This window comes from Cucumis melo, chromosome 4 (genome assembly GCF_025177605.1).
Source record: "Cucumis melo cultivar AY chromosome 4, USDA_Cmelo_AY_1.0, whole genome shotgun sequence".
NCBI classification, from domain to species: domain Eukaryota; kingdom Viridiplantae; phylum Streptophyta; class Magnoliopsida; order Cucurbitales; family Cucurbitaceae; genus Cucumis; species Cucumis melo.
In genome coordinates this window covers 2,943,765-2,964,754 of record NC_066860.1, presented here as the reverse complement: position 1 = coordinate 2,964,754, position 20,990 = coordinate 2,943,765, and the positions used below count along the sequence as shown (strand labels likewise).

The following is a 20,990-nucleotide window of genomic DNA, read 5'->3' as shown; positions in this document are numbered from 1 at the left end:
GATCTAGTATTCAAACTTCCATTTCTATTTTTCTAATCAACTTGTCGTACTAGCTCAAATCATCAAAATACAATTCCATTATCGTTTGGCACGATAATGAATTGCTCAATTTATTATATAGAAAAATACTTAAATACATCTCAAATATCATTCCACAAAATTTTCTAATTAGAATGTCATATGGTAAATTTTATTTATGTTTTCTTTTAAAATATTTTAATACGAGCGATGGGAACCGATAAATAAAGATGAGTGATACACACGATGCACCCGAGTATTGGTATTACCCTATTATATATACCGATGCGAAAAAAGGATAAAGAATATTGGATCACTTTACATTGAGCAGTCGACATGTCGTTTCATGGGTTCCATGTATATTCAACCAATCAAATCTATTGGGCCTTTTATCACTCAAAACCCTAGCTTTTGTTGTTATTATTTATACGCTCTCACAAGTCTCGATTGAGTCAAACTTCCATTAAAAACCCTACCAAAAACCCTCTTTCTCTCTCTCTTTTCTCTCCCTGTTTCTGCTTCTTCATCCTCAGTACCTCACTGTTCCAAGCCAATGCCGCTCGGAGATAGGGCCGGTGACAAGAGCGAGTCTCGATATTGTGGCGTCGAGACCGAATTTGATGACGACGTGCCTCAGCTTCTTCTCTCGAATCTTTCTTCTGCTGGTTTTGATTTTGTTGTCGCTCCTCTGGTTTGTATTCTTCCATTTTTGTTCTATTTTTATTTCGATTTTTACTGCTGGAAATGACGTTCTTACCTTAACTACATGAGAAATGACGTTCGACGATTGTTTTTTTTTTTTTTTTTCCTTTTCGTGGCTAAGAAGAGTGCTATTTGTTGCTCTGTTTGCTTGAAAGAAACGGAGGACGATCGTTGAATTTCCGTCTTGTTGTTTTACATTTTTTCTTGTCACTCATCTGGTTTGTACTCTTCCATTTTTGTTATGTTTTTATATCGTTTTTTACTGCTGGAAATGATGTTCTTACATTAACTACCTGAGAAGTGATGTTCGACGATTGTTTTTTTTATCTCTTCGTGGCCAAGAAGAGCGCTGTTTGTCTGCTTCCTTGAAAGAGACGGAGAACGATTGTTGAATTTCCGTTTTGTTGTTTTGCATTGTTTATTGTTATTCTGGTGGCTAATTAGCCAGTCACACATCGGCTTAGTAGCTGTTTCTTCTGTGTGAATGGTCAGTAGGCTCACCTAAAGCAACGTTGTTTGACAGTCTTTATAGTGAAGGTAAATCGTGTAGCGTTTCACTTCAAGGCTGTCAAAGTACATGTCTCAAATCATGTTTAATTGTAGGGCTGAATGTATAGCAGTAATCATCTGCTTCAATAATATAAGAAGGATATTATATTTGATACGTTTCATAAGTGGATCACCTATCACCTATATTTGATATGTGTTTGATAACCGATGCCATTTCCTTGATTGTTCTTCTTTACCTCTATTTACTGCTATGACATAGAGGTTGAATTATCATGTAGCTGTGGAACAGTAAAATTTTCTGCATGCCAAACGTTAGGCTGTAGATATTTGGATTTATAGTTTTGTTATATTCATTAGAAAATGATCCATCCATCATTGTAGTTTGCTTGATACTCCTCACCTGTACTTTTGGTGGCCAATTAGCTAGTCACACATCAGCTCGTAGCTGACTTTTTTTGTGTGAATGGTCAGTAAGCTCACCTAAAACAATATTTATTAATGGTCCGTGCAGTGAACACAAACCATGCAGTTTTCACACTTGGGCTGTTAAATACATTTTGATGAGTGGTTTTTAACTAATTGTTGGGATGACTTCTCAAGTATATGGATTGTCAAATATGAAGCGTAGATATGGCTTGCGAGGATATTTAGTTTGCATAATTTCATAAAATAGGTTTTTGGTTAAATGTTGCATCAGATGGATCCATCCTATCGACCGAGTTTGATGCAGAAAGAGAATGGTGGTTCTGCTGTTCTCCCATTTGCTGGATCAGACTTGATTTTAAGCCCAGCTCAGTGGAGCAGCCACGTTGTTGGTATTCTCTTATGAAAAATTATTATTCATTTTCCTGGTTACATTCTGCTCTATTAACCTTATTTCTGCATAGTATAGATATATTCATAATGCTTTATTAATTTATTTTTTTATGTCAGGCAAAATCAGTTCTTGGATTGACTTAGATTCTGAAGATGAGACTCTACGAATTGATTCTGAGACAACTCTAAAGCAAGAGATTGCATGGGCTTCTCATCTCTCTTTGCAGGTGTATATTGTTCTACTCTGGCAGTCCAATTTAATTTCTTACAGAAGAGTTTGCTTCAAAATAAATTTATAGGGGTCACAGTCCTCATACTTCTGTTTTATCTTCATATGCCCAGTAGTGTCTTCGTCATATGCTTTTGTTTCTTTCTTAACTCTATCATCTTTAAAGCATTTAATGTCTGTTAGCTGTCTAATTTCTCAATGCAGGAGGTGCATTAAAAATCATTAAACATCCATCTAAACAGTTAAGAGCTGATTTACTGCAGGCATGCCTTCTTCCAGCACCTAAAGGAACATCATATGCTAATTATGCTCGGTGTGTTCATCAGATTTTACAGGGCCTTAATAATATGCAGGTAATACTCTTATTCTACATTGAACAAACAATACCTTTCTTACTTCTCTATGATTTTACCAAGGTTTTAAAATTGTTCTAATCTATATTTTTCTATAGTTGTGGCTCAGGATACCTCTGGTGAAGGTTGACGATGATTCTACAGATGTGAAGTCTGATCATTTGGTATGAGTGTTTGAATTATGCTTGCATCTTTCCTGGGATGCACTCTTGATGGGAAAGGGATTTGATTTCATACAAGATTAGGTTCTATGCTTGGGGATACGGGGTGGTGTTAAGCACAAACTAGTTTTTCTGCATTTTCTGACAAGTGATTGATTAAAGGGCAAAAATATAAGCGTTTATTTCCATTTTTCCATAAGAAAGTATCAGTGTATTCATGATTTCCTCAGGTGAGGAATTATTTTTTCTTTCATGCTTGTGTGTTTTTGATGTTCACGTAAACATTGCTAATATCTCAATCATTCGTGGCAGGTTGATTCTTGGGATTTGTGGAACTCATTTCGTCTGCTTTGTGAGCACCACAGTCAGTTATCAATTGCAATTGACGTTTTGTAGGTGCTCAAATTTGTGGTGGATTGTTTTGGATACTTGAGTTACTATTTTTCTTATGATGTTGAAATTGGCATTTTCTGACTGTTAGGAGTACGTTGCCTTCACCAAATGCGCTTGGAAGATGGTTTGGGGAGTCTGTCAGAGCGGCCATTTTTAGTACTGATGTAATTATATCGATTATTTTCTCAAGGTTAAACCAATACCTTAGATTTCCTGGATTGTGAAAAAGGCTCTTCATCTATTTTCTCAGTGTTTCTTGACAAATTCACGGGGTTACCCATGCCTGTCAAAGCGGCACCAGAAGTTGATTACTGGACTTTTCAATCATTCGATACAGGTATCTTCTGACTCTTCCATCATTACACTATCTGATTTCATTCCATTTAGTATTCCAAGAGCTTCACTGCACTTTGCTTTTCGTTAGTACCAATATAGCTTTGTAGAAGTATTTTTCTAGTACAGTATTTTTTACATTGGCTGCATAGTTTGTTAGTTAACATTGGTTTGTCTGTCCTCTTCAGGTAGTTTTATCTGGGAAACCATTGCACAACGTTTCAAAGGGATCTGCAGATTTGCCTTCTGGTTTGAACAAAAATTCTTCTGATGGTATACATGTCATTTTGTTCATGCTTTTACTTGCTTTACATTTATCTTTCACCTAGGCGAAGATGAATGCGTGTTGTTGTTCATGGTCCATATGGTCTGATTGTTTTTTTCTTTCTTCTAATGTCTAGGGGCACAATCTCATCCATTGAGGTGCTATTTAGATTATATTGCTTTTCTTTACCAGAGAATGGACCCACTTCCTGAGCAAGAACGAATTGAGGTAGCTTTTACTTGCTGTTCGTCTGTCTCTCTTTCTCTTAGACACAAACGAACATTCTTACTAATTTGTAAATTGGTTGCCCTCAAACAAAATCACATGGTAGTTCAGCTTGTTTTCACCTTCCAATTAGTTTATTTTCTTTGACACCCATTTCTCCCTCATTTCAGCTGGGATACAGAGACTTCTTACAGGCCCCTCTCCAAGTAAGGTTTGCTGGACTTCATAATATGTGCTGAATCACCAATCGTTGCTTGCTCCTGACATTTACAGTTTGTTGTTACATTTAATGTTAATGTTGTGATTAATTTGTTGCAAATCTTTCTGATTTTATTTCAGCCTCTTATGGATAACCTAGAGTCTCAAACGTATGAAACTTTTGAGAAAGATAGAGTCAAGTACATTCAGGTATTGATCTCAACTAATTTCCTTTCTCTTGTAACTAGTTTTTAATTTGTCAGATTGTCTGTTCATAGAATTCATAATTCTTCTATATGCTACTTAATTTCTTGTTTTCCTTTAGGGCATTGCAATCTTGTAATGAGTCATGACATGGCCAAATCAATTTATCTAATCCTTCATTTTATTACTATCATTAATTTTTACTTGTAATGATGATTGATTTTGGGTAATCAAGTTGCTTCATTTCATGGGGCTTTCCGTGAGACTATTTAATGCACATTTTATTCTGCAATTCATGTGAAACAAAGAAAACATCTACTACTTATAAACATGTTTAAATATATGCACAACCGTAGAATGCTTGTAGTTGCCATTATGGGTTGGCTTGCCATTATTGTCTCAACAAAGGGTCAAGAAGCCATGAGTTCAATCTATGGTGGTCACATACTTAGGAATTAATACCCTACGAGTTTCTTAACACCCAAATGTTGTAGTGTTAGGTGGGTTGTCCCTTGAGATAAGTTGAGGTGTGCATTAGTTGACTCAATAACTCATGGATATCAAAAGAAAAAGAAATTGTTGTCAAACCTTGATATGGTGATTGTTGAATTAACATTTTTTAAAATTAAATCTATCTTGAGTTCTAGTATACTATATGTTCATTAAGGTTATAGTTGGTACTTTTACATTTCTTCCCGTGGGTTGAGAATGGAGATGTGGTCAATGGCTAGGATTATAGATGCAGTGTTATTGTTTTTATTACTTTGTATTTTGTCTTAACTCTTTGCCTACATTATCTTAGTACCAACGTGCAATAGTTAAAGCTTTAAAAGACAGGGTGGCAGATGAGAATGCATCTTCAATAACGACAGTGAGTAGCCTCCAGCTTTTCTGTTTTCATAATTTGTAGAAAAGTAGAGTAATTTGATTTGGCCTTATCTTTTGGTTTTTTAATAAGAGTTGAGACTTGAAGGTTACTAATAGCCTTTAATATTTTTTATTTTTTGTGGAAAGGTATTGATGGTTGTAGGTGCAGGACGTGGACCTCTTGTTAGGGCTGCATTGCAGGTTCCTTTCCTCTCTTCGAGAACTAGTTTATCTTTAACTTTCTTGTTTCTTCTTCTAAACTGTGAATAATCTGTAGGCTGGAGAAGAAACGGGTCGCAAACTGAAAGTATATGCAGTGGAGAAAAATCCCAATGCAGTTGTCACTCTTCATGTGAGATTCTACGCTAATTCTGTTCTTTATTAGAGTAAATTGATAGTAAGCTATATGGATCCAGGATCAAATATCGACCTTGTTTTTAATAGAAAAATGCTATGTGTTTGGTGGTTTACAAACAAGCTTGCTCTTAATAAATGTTGGCAGTCTCCCCCCCTCTGGTGGAAGGGTAAACTTAAGCTTTCCGAGCAAAGAACATGTCACTTAATCAGAATCTTGTGGATATCTGCCTTTAATTATGTTTAGCTTATTATATAATATTTCGACCTCTTGGACTCTTGGAAGCTGCCAACTGATCATTCTAGCAAATCCTAATTAGACTTTGAGGAATTACGTCTAGAGTCCAAATACATTTCCCATATGAAGTCTGCTCATCTAGGAGGATATCCACTAGGCGATGGATTTGGCTCCCCTATTGGGTTGCTATCTCTAGGCCCACTGATCTTAAGGATGCTCTATAAAAAATGTTTTCCACCTTTAATTTGTTTCCATTTGATTTATGATGCTCTGGTTTATGATTATCATTATGCTTCATGCGTGCTTGGTTCATGGTTTTCTTTAACATAATCATCTCTCTTGTGGTCATGGGAATATGACTCTGTGTTTGATCTTTTTTTTTTCCTTCCCTTCAGAGTTTGGTGAAAATGGAAGGTTGGGAAAGGATTGTTACCATAATTTCTTGCGACATGCGTTACTGGGATGCTTCAGAGAAGGCTGACATTTTGGTACGTAAGTATCTTTTGTGATCAATCGTTTGTCTCCTGCGCTACACTTGTTAATATCTTCCTCACATCTTCTGTATTTTTAGGTCAGTGAGTTGCTGGGTTCTTTTGGTGACAACGAACTATCTCCCGAGTGTCTTGATGGGGCCCAAAGATTTTTAAAACAGGATGGCATTTCGATACCTTCTTCGTAAGTGATCTTTCTTTGTTTTGGTGTCTTTTCATGAAGGTCTTGAACTTAGTTGGCTACGCATTAATGCTTAAAACATCAGTTCAAGTTCGAACGTTTTCATAATAGCCTTCAGGTTTCTTTCATGGGTGGGTGGCTAATGGGCCATTATAATGAGTTTCACGTTTTAAAATTTAGTTTTCAATATATTTGGATGCTATTTGTGGCACCAACTTTTACTTACAGAGTTGGTTGGTGGAATGTGTCAGGTACACGAGTTTCATCCAGCCAATTACAGCCTCCAAGCTATACAATGATGTATGTGTTACCTTATAGGTTCAGCTGCCACAATTTAAATATAAATAGCGGAGATTATTAATTTTATGGTGATAATGGGTGGTCATGTAGGTTAAGGCACATAAAGATGTGTCCCACTTTGAAACTGCGTATGTTGTCAAACTGCACAATGTGGCAAGACTCTCGCCTCCTCAGCCCGTAAGTGCCTCCCACCCCAAACACTTCGTTTTTTTCCCAATTTGATTAATAGAAAGAGTCGGAACAACTAAATTTGCACGTGTAATGCCGTTGTATTATGTTAATCTGTTAAGCATTATGTGCTTTTATCAATATATATCTTTTAGTATTCAATTCCCAAGTATGATTATTAGGATAAAGTGGTACACAATTTGTATGATGATTTTTAAAAATACTAGTTTTAGTTATTCTACTATCAAATATTCAATATGCGAATATGTTTTTTTTATAATTTATAATGAAGATGCTAATAAATAATAAATGGTTTTTAGAAAATCATCAATAGCTATCGAGACCAAATTTTAGACTTATTGAAAGTACATGGAGTACGGGGATTGAAATTGTACAAGTCTTGAAGTATGGACCAAAATGATATTTATAGCATGTTTTATTAAAATGGTATGCTAGTTTGTGAAGCTCATGCTATTTACTCTTATTATTGTGTAGGTTTTTACCTTCACTCACCCCAATTGGACACCTGATGGAAGCAATCAGCGATATAAGAAGCTTGCTTTTGAGATACCTAACGATACCGGTGCTGCCTTAGTTCATGGTATGTTGCAGCTATATACTCTTTGTATTCTTCATTTAAAAAACAAATTTCATCATGGTAGTTTTTTGCTCATAGAGCCCCTTTCTTTTTTTTTATTTTCTGCTGATGTTTTTTTTGTCCTCTACTTGTTAAGGCTTTGCTGGTTATTTTGATGCGACGTTGTACGGTGACGTACATCTAGGCATCGAACCATCAACCGCAACACCAAATATGTTCAGTTGGTATGTGATCAATACTTATTTTTGATTCCATTTATTATGTTATTTTAGTCATTCTTAGTTTACATATATTTTTAGGGCCTATTTCGGTGAAAATCAAATTTCTCTGGGACATTCGCTTAATCCGTGCAAACCAATTTTGTTTTGATGATATTAAAACTAATATTAGATAAACTTTGAGTTACTTAGGACTGTTTTTGACTTGCTTCTAAATATTAAGGAAGTCATCACTCTCAAACATACATTATTATCCTCCGACTAAGCTTTTAATAAAATCTTGAATTATCGTATATTCAGGTTTGCTATATTTTTCCCGTTGAGAACGCCAATATGTGTCCGACCTGGTTCTCCGGTAGAAGTACATTTTTGGCGTTGTTGTAGTCCTCATAAGGTGAGTTCATTCATTTTCATTTCATGCCTCAATCTTATATTTTAGATAAACTAAAACAATATCTATTTTTAGCCCCATAAATTTTTAAATTTAGTGTCTTTCTATCTAATCAGATTGCACCTCTAACCTTTAATTTTAATGATCTGTCCCTCCAAATATTGTAATTCTTTTTTTTTTTTTATATATGCATTAATATGAAAAATCAAACAACAATTTGGAAACAAATGGCATTAGAGCTAATTGTTTTGTCGGAAGTGAAATCACGTTCTTACCCAACAAAACTCAATTGAAATTTTGTGAAACCCTTACTTTATTGAAAATTTTGAGTTAATGAAAGGGTTTTTTTTTTTTTTTTTTTTAAAAAAATTAATGATGCATTAGGCGAAGATTGATTTAAAAAAATTTCAACAGTTTAGTCAATGTGATGAAATGGAACCAAATTAATTTTTTTGTTGTCAAATTTCGTAGGCAAATATTTAATATAATTGGTTTGTAATGTACATACAGGTTTGGTACGAGTGGTGTGTAACATCTCCATCCCAATCTCCGCTACATAACTGTAACGGTCGTTCGTATTGGGTCGGCCTATAAAGAAACAGGAGAAAAGGCACCTCAAGGAAGAATTCAATGGTACGTGGCGTAGTGTTTGGTAATTTCTTCTCTCGAATTATACAATTCTATATGAACTGAACGCTTTGCTTTGCTTGGCCACAACTTCAAAATTGTAGGAATGTCATACATAGTTTTATTGTAGAATTAGTCTCGTATCCCGAATCTGTTGTAATTCACTGCCCTTTATAAGTCGAATTAGTTTAAGTTTTAGATTCTTTTATACCACCACCTACCTTCTACTTGGCTTTTCCACATCAATGTTCTTCGAATCGTACTATATTGAGGTAATTCGTTTTTGTTAGATGTACACTTTCTTGAAGATGTTCATATGAATTTGTCTGTTTTGGTGTATTATCTTTTCAAGGATTCTAACAATAACAGTCTCCTTCCTTAGAGTTAATCGTAGAAGAAGACGTTTGAACATGAATGACATTATTACGGTCATTGCCAGTACCCTTGCTATCTACTTCAACTTTTATTTCTATTATTTTTAGGGTTTTCTTCTTTTAAATATAATAAACGGATAGAAATTTACACATTGCATAGAACAATTTGAAAACAAAATAGTTCATAGGCCTATGGTGCAATATATTGAAATTATTTACATGATAAATAGACTACACGCACAATCGTGTAGAATGATCATGAAAATTTCGATTAAAGGAATTTTATCTTTATTTTACTCTATCAGTCTTAATGACATGAGTGAAAAGGATCCATCTTAATTTTATCTGATCTTTAACAAACGTTGTCTCAAAATATCCCACTGAGGTGACATGAGATTAATAAATTATAAAAGATATAAATTAAAATATTCCACATTAAGGAAATATATGTTCCATGATTTTTAACTTTTCTTAATTTGTTACACTGATTAAACATTTTTTTGATTTTGTTACATTTACCTAAATTAATTTATTTTTATATGTTGAATTAAAATTAGAAAAATTATAAAAATCAGAAACATTATAAAAATCGACCAAACATACAAATTCATAAAAAAATCAATGTAATAATTTTTCTATAATAAAGAAAATAATCCTTAAGATAATAAGAAAATTGCCGTTTGACAAAGAATAAGTTTTTTGTTTAGTAATTATTTTTGACATATAAATCCTTTGTATTTTTATTATTATCGAAAAGACACCTAATAATGACCCATTAAGGCAGAGTATAAAAAGAATTTTGCTTTCCGTGTTACTAAGAATTGAAAAATAGCTCTGAAATAAAATCTTATTAATTCGGTTGGTGTGGAATGGACAGGTTTCTATGATTACAAAACAATTCTTGTCTTTGCTGAAAAGTATTTTTATGTAAAATCTTTTCACACTTTCCCTAAAGTGAGAAAAAAAAAAAAAAAAACAACACCAAGAATACATTATTTACAATGTTAGTTTACTTTTAGTTTTTCAATTTTAATTTAATATGCAAAATATTGTTTTAAGTTTCTAGGTTTCTATTTTCTTCAAAAAAAAAAAAAAAAAAAAAAGAAAAAGAAAAAGTTAAAAGTATACTTGGATGACTATTAAACTTTTATTTTCTTTAACCTATAGAATGATTTGTAATGCTCTTGAAAAATTAGAATATCAAAGTTGAAAAACTTTATTCAACTTTTTTGGTACTTTTTTTTTTCAAAACTTGCTTTAGATTTGATGTTAAAAATCAATTAATTAGATTAATCTTTGATCAAACTATTCCTAAGGATAGTCTTAAGATCGAGAGTGACCATCATAGATTCTAGATTTGATCTAAGCAGTTTCCTTTTTTTAGTACTTGGGAATATTTCAAAAGGACCTCTAACTTACATCTAACAAAGTAGGTGCTTATCATTATAATCCTCTTCTAACATTGTTAGATAAATAAACAATTTTCTAAAGAACTGGTAAATAAAAATCCAAAAAAGATGGAGAAAAAGCTACAAATGAGAAAGAGTCTTTGGTATGTAGAAGTACTAACCTTCATATAGCAAAGAAGTCAGAATGCCAATTGGTTTTTTCCATCAGCAAAGAACAATATTCTTCTGAATTACTCTGAGCTTAGCACTCCTAGAACGTCGATTCAACCTCTCTTCCTCCTCCGATGGAGTTATAGGCCTTTTCGTGAGGACTCTGCCTTTGGAACCCTTGACAGTTTGCTTAATCCATTCTTCATTTTCTTCGATAACCTTTGCGACTTCATCTCCTTCTGTTTTGGGGTTAATGATGTCTAGAAATGTTTGCTTCACAACCCTATCCTCCAAACTGTGGAAGGAGATTACAGCAAGTCGACCGCCGGGAGCAAGGCAATCAAAACAGGTATACAGGGAGTTTTGTAATACATTGAGTTCATCATTAACAGCAATCCTAAGAGCTTGGAATACCCTGGTCGCTGTCTTTATCCACCCTTGTCTTCCTCCTGTTTCCATTATATATATATATTTCACACCCCATATTATTACTCAATATCAACTTAAAAATTACGTATTTTTTAACTTCTTTACACGTTGTCTTCCGGTAATTTAGCCTCGGTTGGTTTTTTTTTTTTGCCTTTTCATTTGACTTGATGGTTGTGAGGGTGAAAGCACAACCACTACACTACAACCATACTTTGGTTAAAGTAAAATATTATTTAATATATATTGTAATACGACACTTCAAAATTAATATTAAAATACAAAAACCAATCATGTGAGGAATCCGTTGGACCTACGTAAGCGCACTGGTGGTTTTTATGTTATGATTATATAAATTCAAAGCCTCATTTTGAAAAGTAAAAATCCCGTTTCGTAACTTTTTGGTATTTCAATTGTTAGTTTGTAAAAGTTTAGCCTAGAAAATACCATTTCCAACCCTACATTTGTTTTTACAAATGTTTTAGAAAATCACGCCAGAGCTTTCAAAACTAAAAAAACAATAAATAATAAAAGTTGTTTTTGAAAGTTTGTCTTATACCTAAGAAACATGCACGTCATCGAAAGAAAATGAAGAAAGAGATATCATTTTCAAAAAATATAAAACCAAATGATTAGAATAAAAAAATAAGAAACATGCACATCATCATAAGAAAAACTTGTTTCTGTTTCTTTTTTTTTTTTTTTTAAATTAGGCCAAAAAGTTTTAAAAGTTTACGTAAAAAATGTGAAACACAATGAACTAAATGACTACCGAGTAGAGGTTGAAGGATGCTTAGTCAATTAAATTGTAGGGAAGCAATTTCGATAAGTAAATAACATCATATATTTAGCAAGAAAAAAGAAACTAAAAAGTCCAACTTCATTTGATAACAATTTTACTTTTTGTTTTCAATTTCAGAAGTTTATGGTTGTTTCATCCCTATGACTGTCATCAAAATATCAAAGAAACACATGGATTACTACACATATTCTAAAAGCAAAAAAACTTTTCTTTTTTATTTAAAAAATTTGGCCTTGTTTTTGAAAATATTAATAGAAATTGGGTAACAAAATGTATAAACTTATAACTGAGAAAGTGTTTAGCAGCAAAATTTACAAAAACAAAAAATTAAAAGAACAAATAGATATTAAAAAACAAGGCCTGACGTTGATGTGATATATGAAATAACAAAAAGACAGGGTAAAAAGAAAGTGGCTATAATTGATAGGAGAGACAATCATAATGATATCGCAGGGAACATAATAAACAAAGATGAATGTGGTTCAGATCATAGGCAAAAGAAAATGATAAATAAAAATAAAGATTAATGAAATGGGGGAGTAGGTTACCTTTAAATCCTGGAGTAGATTTGCGGATAAGATCAAGTAATTGAGTGGTGGAATGCAATCCACCCTGTGATCGAGCTTTTACGATTTTATTCTGAAGAGAATACCAATTGCTTTCTTCTCCATAATCCCGCAAGATACGACCCACTTCTATTTCCGGCCAATTGTTCAATATGTCCTCTGCTTTTAGACTTGCCTGCCATAAACCTGTTTCAATCAGTAAGGAACCCACATAATTAAATAATTAACCCATAAAATTTATTTCTGCCTTAAATTCTTATGTATCTTTCAACTCGGCGAAGAAATTAAAATAATCCTAAAATATTAACTTTTACCGAAATTGATTAAAAATGTTCCAAAATTTTATAGTGAAAAACTGAACTTGAGATTTGTTGAAAGTTCATGGACTAATATGAAACAATTCTCGAAGTACTGGACCAAAATTATATTCTAACCGTCGACATAGGTTTCTTTTTCCTTTTTTCACTTATGGCTTTTCCCCTTTCTTTTCGAGGATGGGTGGTGGCCTAGTGAGGACTGCAGAGAAATGTACGTTTCATTCAGCTATAAAGAGAACAGAGGACAGTATTCAAAAGGAAGTCGGTAATCTGCAGTCCGTCCAGCAGACAGTTATAGAAATATTCTTTGGTATCTTATCCAACAAAAGAAAAGAGAAAACAAAGAAAAAAGAGACATTCAATGGGAAATCAATCTATCAAAGAAAAAGAAGTTTTAATTCAGTATGCGTGTTCCCATAATCAAGGGTGAACAAAAAGCGCATGGACTATTACAAAGGAAAATGGAAGTGAATAGGTCGCAGATACTTCAGTTAAGTAAGAGTTCATCAAGGGTAAACAATGGAATAGTTAGAAACAGATTCAGACCTTATTTGGGAGAGTTGAGTTGGGTGGGTAAAGAAAAACCAACTTCCCGTTTGGTTCACCAATAATTAAAGAGGTTTATTACCTTGTTATTCATATCAACTCACATTTCTCACTTTGTTATCCGTGTCAACTCCCTCAATTACTTACTTATAATCATTACCAACTCAACTCAACTCAACTCTTTGTTTTTATTGCTAACCAAACACCCCTAAAGTAGTTTATACCTGAGGATCCATTCGCATATCAAGAGGTCCATCACCAAGGACTCTAAATCCTCTTTCAGGGTCGTCCACCTAAGCAACCGGGAAAAAGGTTACATTGTATATGAGAAAATAAACAACATAACTGATAGCATCGATATACTCTATGAGATGAAAAATAGAAACATAGCTTTGTTAAATGGACCATACCACTCATCACAGTGGACCCCAACAGTAATAATAAATAATAGCACTTTAGTATTTCTCTATGTTTTCAAAGATGTCAAATACTACTAACTAGTACACTATTAGTAGAAATTTTATGTTCTTTTCCTGATCAGTGTGCAGAACATTTATAGTGTATTGTTATGTTTTTGCCATATATTCCATTAGCACCTTAAATGGAAGAGCATACAAGTTTACTCTCTACTACGCTGAGTTGAGTGTTTTGAATATTAATGGATTTCCTTTCACAAACCTGCATGGATGACATTCCCAAATCCATCAAAATTCCATCAACTCCAGGATCTAACGGTTTCTCATCTGAATCAGCCAGTAGTGATTTCAAATATTTAAAGTTCTTCAGAACTATATATGCTTTCAAATCAGAATCCTCACTGAAGAAATCACTTATCCGATCTTGAGCCTTGTCAAGAGCAATTGGATCAACATCCATTCCCATGTAAAAATTTAACTCTGGATGCGCTTGAATTATCTGTTTTCCAGGACATGAGATCAGAACTGGGCATCATGAAAAAAGAAAACGAATACAGCCACATAAAGAAGCAGTTATCAACACCACATCTTCATGCAACAACATCAACTGAAAGACACAGGATGAAAGATCGAAAGTTACTCCACAATTCTGTTTACGAAGCAAGAGTAGAGAAAGAAGCACTTAGATAAGATCAATCGCTTGAATAAAGCCACGTATAGCTTTAGATAGAATACAATACACAACTCAATATCCAAATCAGCACATAATATTCTGCTCATTGATTAAACATTTGGATTAAAGATTGAGTGAGCATTTATTACGGCTACACTTATACACGAACAATAATATATTTCAGAAAAATTGACGAGCAGGCACAGAACTACTTCAAGAAACACAATCATCAAACACATTCGAATAATAATTGCTATCAAGGAAAATGCACCTAATCAATCATTTGCGATGAACAAAACAAGAAGAAAAACATGTACAGATAGAGACTAACCGCTGAGGAATGTCCACCGGCACCGACGGTACAATCTACAAAGGAGCGTAGCGGCCTTCCGGATGAACTAGAGAATACGTCCAATACTTCCGCAAGCATCACCGGAATGTGAGCAGCTGTGTCGCCAATCGGGATAGCGTTCTCATCAAACTCCTTAGTGGACCGAGTCCTCCTTTTCTCCTTCACCAAAGCTAACTTCGAAGATAAAGAAGCAGACTCCGACGATTTCGAAACCAAGGTACTCGCCTTGAGATTCTTCGATTTCTTATGCTTCTCCTTCTTTGTCTTGTTCTTAACACCAGAAGCAGTAGAAATGGAGCAGAACCGGAAAATTCTCGGCGGCGGAGTAGTACATGTGAAGAACAAATGGTGAAAATGGAGAGATTGCGACGAAGAAGAAAACAAGGAGAACTTCGCGATTGATGATCTAAATGCCATTTCCTACAGCTCCGATTACATCAGATGAAGAGAGAATGAGATCGTTGAAGCTGGAAAGCGATGAAATCTTGAAGTTCGAATGGGAGAGTTCTTCGGCATAGTCTGAAAATGGAGGGAAATGGGGAATTTCACATTTCCGAGCCCTAATTGCCCGCTTGATAATAACTCTTATCCTCATCTTATACCCGCCAACATTAAAAAAAAAAAAAAAAAAAAATCAAACAATTTTCAAATATAACAAAAATTTATTTTTATTTAAGGAGATCGTGATAGACTAAATAGATATTAGATAAAGAAAGTACGTCGATATTAAAGACAATCAAACAACAAAAGAAGTAAAAAATAACTATCACCTAAAATGTTACTCCCTCGCTGAAAAAAGAGTTTTTGCTTTGGAGTCGACGACTCGAGAAGAAATAAACCACGAAAAGCATACAATAATAATACCCTTCACACCCACTCCTTGTTTGAAAAACATATATAGTATACATCTATGAGTCCATCAAAGTTTAGCTCAGATAAAAAGTATAGAACTATTTTTTTTATTTCTATACTTTTTGCTTTAGTTTTTATACTTTGGTTCATTTTAGCACTTAATTTTTCAAGAGTGACAATTAGTTCTCCGAAAATAAAAATGAGTTGATCATAAAAGAATGTTTTGAAGTATGTAAACCAAAGTAGAATAAAGTAACAAAAAGTATAGGAATCGAAAATAACCAAATCTAAAAGTATAAGATCGAAGATTGGGAGTAATATAATTTTTTCAAAAAGAATGAAACGTAATTACAAGACCTTGTGCATTTCAATACTCCCACGATTCTTAGTAATAATGATTACATTACACCTCTCCAAACAATCCCTAGATATTTTTTCATTGCGATAGAGGTAGTTTTTAGGTAGTAAAAACTAAAAAGTATAGTAACTAAAATGATAATGTAATCCAACACTTTTTAACCAAATACTTAAATTCTAAACCTTATACACAAATATTCCAATAGACAAATCTTACACTTTTTTAGTAAGTTGTGCAAAAAATAGCATGACAATGAAATATACATCGTAATCAATTGAAATATACATAAAATAAATTTTTAGAAAACAAAAGTACTTGTGTTCTAAAGTAAAAGTAATCTGTCAGCTAAAGCAATACTCAACTGACATAAAACTTGATATTTAAATAGACTTATTTTTTCCATCAAAGTTGAGGCTCTGTGGATCCTACCCCACCTATTTAGGCAATGCGAAGAATGGAGGGGAAACGAAAGGAAGAAAATTCTATACGAACAAAACGAGGATGGGTACAAGAAATGCATTTTCCATCACAAGTTTGAACCAATTTTACTCATTTATATATGAATAATAAAACAAGCTAACAAGAAATTTAATTTTTATTCAATGAATGATAGATAAGGACTTAACCACTCAAACGAGGATTGATTTTTGTAAACATTTCATAAAAAGAAAAGGATTAAAATTCTATTTTGATTCCTAAAGTTTTAAAAGTGTTTGTTTTTATATATAAACTTTTGAACAAAAAAAGAATTTCTGTCAATGATTATGCAAAAAAAATCTGATTAATTTATTATATAAATCTTTTATACCAATACAAAAACATAATCAACGTGAAAATAAACACAAATTTAAATTTAACTGTTCTTTTTTTATTCAAAAACTTAAATCTCTCGCATCCTCTCGCCTCCCCACTCTTTATTTATTTTTTCATATTGGAATATTAAAACAAATCAAAATAACAACATTGAGTAGATAAAGAAAAATAAAATAAATCTAATATATCGATGTTTACATCTATGGCAAAGTAAAATAAACTAGAAAAAAACTAATTACAACACATCTAAAAAAAATTATACGTGGATGAATTGCATTTAGCATATGAGTTGGGTTGAGAAAATGGTTACAGTCAAAATCTTGAAGTCGAAGGTGATTTTTTGAGTTTTTTTTTTCTAATAAAACACCAAATCACCGCTTTAACTAAAAATTAAAATTTGAGTAATTATCTTATTTCGCAGTCCAATCGTCGAAATAAGTTAATAAAATCTTAATGACATAAGACTAAAATAGACTCAATTTAGAAAACCCAGAAAATAGAACAAGATAAAAAGTTTAATAGTTTTACACGACAATTCAATCCCCGTAGAATCTTTGTCCCAATTCCCACGAAATCAAACGAAAAAATTGATTGAAAATGGAATAAAGATGGAAAAAGGCATACACATCAAACTCCCATGAACATCACACAAATTGCCAAAAAAACGAAGGAAAATAGAGTTAGTTTGTGAGTAAGATATTAATTAAACAATAATGAAGAGGTGGACTTGGCGGCTTTGATGGGGTTTCAAACTTTCAAGCTTTGACCTCTTCGATTCAAAACCATTCTCTCTCTATTCTTCCCTAAGTTTCATCCTTATATTATATTCATCTTCCCAAATAACACTATTAAAATACATCTATACTTTTATTAATAATCTTCTATTTTCATCTCTAAATTTGTCATAACCTTCTTTTAGCCCTTGAATTTTGTTTTTAATTTTTTAGAAATGTTTGTTTTAGTTGATATAAAGTTTTTATTTTGATGTCTATTAAGATTTTGTTAGCTCTTTAATAAAACGACGAGATAACTTGTATTTTTTGATAGCTAGTAACGATAGAGTTTATATTTTAAATAAGGTGGCAAAGCGGGAGAATTTAAAAAACATTTTTACTTCGAGTTTTTGGTAGTTAAAGTATTTTGATGTGTCGATTGTTGGCACTTTACTTCACCTTTATCTACTCAATACGTATAGAGACCAATCATTGAAAGATATAACGTTCCATACATTTGTGTTGAATAGTTAACATAACTTTAATTATGAGAGACTAAAATAAATACTTCTTTAGAAATTAAACTTAGAAACCAAATAGAATAAGATTCAAAGTTCTACTTCACAAATCACTTTTTAACTTTTTTTTTTTTTTTCTCCCTTTCATTTCCTTTCCATTTCCTTCCTATAACCTAAATTTTATGCTTAGTTCCATGTATTTAATCTAAGGTTTCAAAATGTTTAAGTTTTATTATTTTTTAATGTAAAAAATTGGATTAGAATATTTAGTAAAAAAAATATTTAAAATGTAAGATTTGAAACATAAACATCAAATTGAAATAAAACTCAAATATTCATACCAAAATCCTAACCTTTTGAAAAATTAAACTAAAAGTTTAAGACTAAAATGGTAATGTTTTCAGACTTGAAAGCTAAATAAAAACTTATAGTATTAAAACTTATAATGAATAGTCCATATGACTACTTAAAGGAGTATCTTGTCAAACCATGCGAACTATTTGTGAGGTTTTATAAAATGATAACATCTCGATTCTAACTTTTTCCAAACTATAACCGTTAAACTTAAGGTAATTGCATTTAGCATCATTTTTAAGTACAATAATTGAGTGTATAACAATATTTGTAAAGAATTGCAAACATAACAAAATATATCCAAGATATACTTTATCACTCATACCTACACGATCTCACTTTTTTTGTACCGGGTACGACAATTAGGAGTTACTCCCATCAATAATACGGTATATCATAAATGGACTTCTAAAGTTAAGTTTAATTTTTTGCTTTATTACAATCTTTTTCTCTTCCATTATATTGTATCTACAAATATTTTAAGTCATAATTGTTATTTTGCAACTATTTCAATTTTTTTATAATTAAACTAGGATTGTAAACGGGTTGGTTGGGTTGGCAACTCGAAGAGCCCGAATTAAGTTTTTAACTCAACCCAACACCGTAAAATATGAGTTGGGTTAGGTTATCGGGTTGTATTACTATTTTTTTTTCGTTTCTAATTTCAAATGTTTCTAAAGTTCAAAATTGTTCCTTCAAAATTATTGTACCTTCCAAGTTTTGAACATCCATATAAATAAATAAATAAATATATATATATATATATATATATATATATATATAATATTAATTTGGGTTGACCTGAACTTTTCAAACCCTCCAACTCGAAAATTATTAAAATTTTCAACCCAATCCAACCTACATTTTAAACTAACCCAACAAAATCTATATAATATGGGTAGGTAATTCAGGTTGTCGGACTATTTGGATTATTCTTACTCCGTAGATTGAACCAAAAACTTGGGTAAACCAAAAAACCTAAAGAACAAAAAAAAAGGTATTTTTTTATTAATTATTTGTTAATTATTATTATTTTGTATGTTCTGATCTTTTGGTCTACTTTTTCACAGAGTTTTGACTATCCACTTTATTCCTTTTCATCACAATCTCATCTCTTGCCTTTTTCCTTCAATTATTCCAAATACATCAACAAGAAAAAAAAGATTTTATTTTTATTTCTCTCTTTCTTTGTTTGTTTTTAAATAATAATAATTATATAAAAAAAAAAACCACCTTGCCCTCATCATTTGTTTCCAGCTTTCTTTGGTCCATTTCTTCTCCTTTTTGAATGTTTTAAAAATCTCCTCACCTTCCCTCCCCCACCCCTCCTAAAGAAATCCCTTTTTATTTCTTCTCTTCTTCATCTCAATTTCCCCATTTTCTCTCTGTTCTTCCCTTTAATTCCCAAAATTTCTTCATCAATTTCCCATAGAAAAGGAAGAAAAAGAACATTCAATTTGATTTCTTACCTCTAACTCTCCAACAATGGCTGATGAACTCCACCAATCACACCCACCGTCCTCTCCCTCGCCGTCGCCGTCACCGCCGCCGCCTCGACAGTCACCGAAAGAAGAACAAGAAGAAGTCAATCCAGAAATCAAATCCAAGTCTCGATGTAAGAACAACACCTTCTTTGGCAGACATAGAATCACAGCAGCCATAAACAGACTCCAAAACGAAATCAATATCATCAAAGTAAATCGCTATTTCATGGATTTTACCTTAATCGCTTTGCCATTTCCTTCGTTTTTTTCGTGATAAATCGTTATGAAATGATGCAGGAAGAATTGCAACAGCTCGAGAATATTGGTGAATCTTCTACCGTCTGCGCAGGGTAAGTAAAGAAGATTAATCAAATTCATTAGGGTTTCAAAAAATTTCTAATTCGTTTAGAAATAAATTAGAATCAATCGTCTTCTCCATTTCTTTAGGGCTTTAATTTTCTTTCTTTACCTATTTTCCGTACAGATTCATCTCCAGCGTTGAATCGATTCCAGATCCTTTGCTTCCAGAGTAAGAACATCATATCGCCATTAACATTAGTTCTCGATCTTATCTTAGAATATAACTGAAAATATCTAGTACTAATCGAGGAAGAATGTTCGAAAACATACAGAACAATCGGTCCGACGGATGTGAACTGGGACCAGTGGTTCCGAGGAGCTCATGGCAGTCGAAATCACAGACGGTGGATCTGATTCCGGTGAAAGAGGGAGATCCAGTTTTGCAATTCGCGGTTGATTTATAGGGTTTTGACATCATCTTCTTTTTTTCTGTTGTTGATCGATTGCCGCCATAACTACAATGTCGAGAAGGAGAAGAAGAAGAAGAAGGAAAAGTCTCTTCAACTTGGGGAATTGAAACGACGACGTCGCAATCGGATCGTGTGTAAAAGTTTTTATTTTTTCTTTTCTTTTGGATTAATACAATTTTTTTCTCCGAATTTAACTTTACCGTTCACTTAGTGTTTTTTTTTTTTTTTTTTTTCTTTTTGTTATTATTATTAAATGT

General features: G+C 32.7%; 3 protein-coding genes across 7 annotated transcripts; 2 read left to right on the top strand and 1 right to left on the bottom strand.

Annotated features, from left to right (window-relative positions):
* The first annotated feature begins 462 nt into the window (after positions 1 to 462).
* On the top strand, positions 463 to 9,179 carry LOC103503776 (protein arginine N-methyltransferase 1.5). 4 transcript variants are annotated; one of them, XM_051083641.1, is made up of 23 exons: positions 463 to 709; positions 1,928 to 2,045; positions 2,164 to 2,273; positions 2,539 to 2,628; positions 2,727 to 2,792; positions 3,102 to 3,181; positions 3,271 to 3,346; positions 3,433 to 3,519; positions 3,704 to 3,764; positions 3,917 to 4,008; positions 4,176 to 4,211; positions 4,345 to 4,413; positions 5,210 to 5,278; positions 5,422 to 5,475; positions 5,552 to 5,626; positions 6,262 to 6,354; positions 6,438 to 6,541; positions 6,790 to 6,838; positions 6,929 to 7,015; positions 7,502 to 7,607; positions 7,741 to 7,828; positions 8,123 to 8,216; positions 8,724 to 9,179. In XM_051083641.1, exons 1-23 carry the CDS (start codon positions 572 to 574, stop codon positions 8,805 to 8,807), a joined length of 1,926 nt encoding a protein of 641 aa, XP_050939598.1. In that variant the 5' UTR covers positions 463 to 571; the 3' UTR covers positions 8,808 to 9,179. The 4 variants fall into 4 exon arrangements, with proteins under 4 accessions (XP_050939598.1, XP_008466338.1, XP_050939600.1 ...); XM_008468116.3 differs by having other exon boundaries at positions 464 to 709; positions 3,704 to 3,788; XM_051083643.1 differs by lacking the exon at positions 463 to 709 and having other exon boundaries at positions 1,928 to 2,041; positions 2,480 to 2,628; positions 3,704 to 3,788.
* A 1,450-nt stretch (positions 9,180 to 10,629) lies between these two features.
* Positions 10,630 to 20,094, bottom strand: LOC103503773 (uncharacterized). 2 transcript variants are annotated; one of them, XM_051083640.1, is made up of 6 exons: positions 19,949 to 20,094; positions 14,851 to 15,466; positions 14,109 to 14,345; positions 13,655 to 13,723; positions 12,550 to 12,742; positions 10,630 to 11,222 (listed from the first exon to the last, which is right to left on the bottom strand). In XM_051083640.1, the coding sequence occupies exons 2-6, from the start codon at positions 15,286 to 15,288 to the stop codon at positions 10,828 to 10,830; spliced, it is 1,332 nt and encodes a 443-aa protein (XP_050939597.1). In that variant the 5' UTR covers positions 15,289 to 15,466; positions 19,949 to 20,094; the 3' UTR covers positions 10,630 to 10,827. The 2 variants fall into 2 exon arrangements, with proteins under 2 accessions (XP_050939597.1, XP_008466336.2); XM_008468114.3 differs by having other exon boundaries at positions 14,851 to 15,390; positions 19,949 to 20,092.
* LOC103503775 (guanine nucleotide-binding protein subunit gamma 2-like) lies at positions 19,965 to 20,943 on the top strand. Its single transcript, XM_008468115.3, has 4 exons — positions 19,965 to 20,174; positions 20,261 to 20,313; positions 20,448 to 20,492; positions 20,596 to 20,943. Exons 1-4 carry the CDS (start codon positions 19,965 to 19,967, stop codon positions 20,675 to 20,677), a joined length of 390 nt encoding a protein of 129 aa, XP_008466337.1. The 3' UTR covers positions 20,678 to 20,943.
* The last annotated feature ends 47 nt before the right edge of the window (positions 20,944 to 20,990 follow it).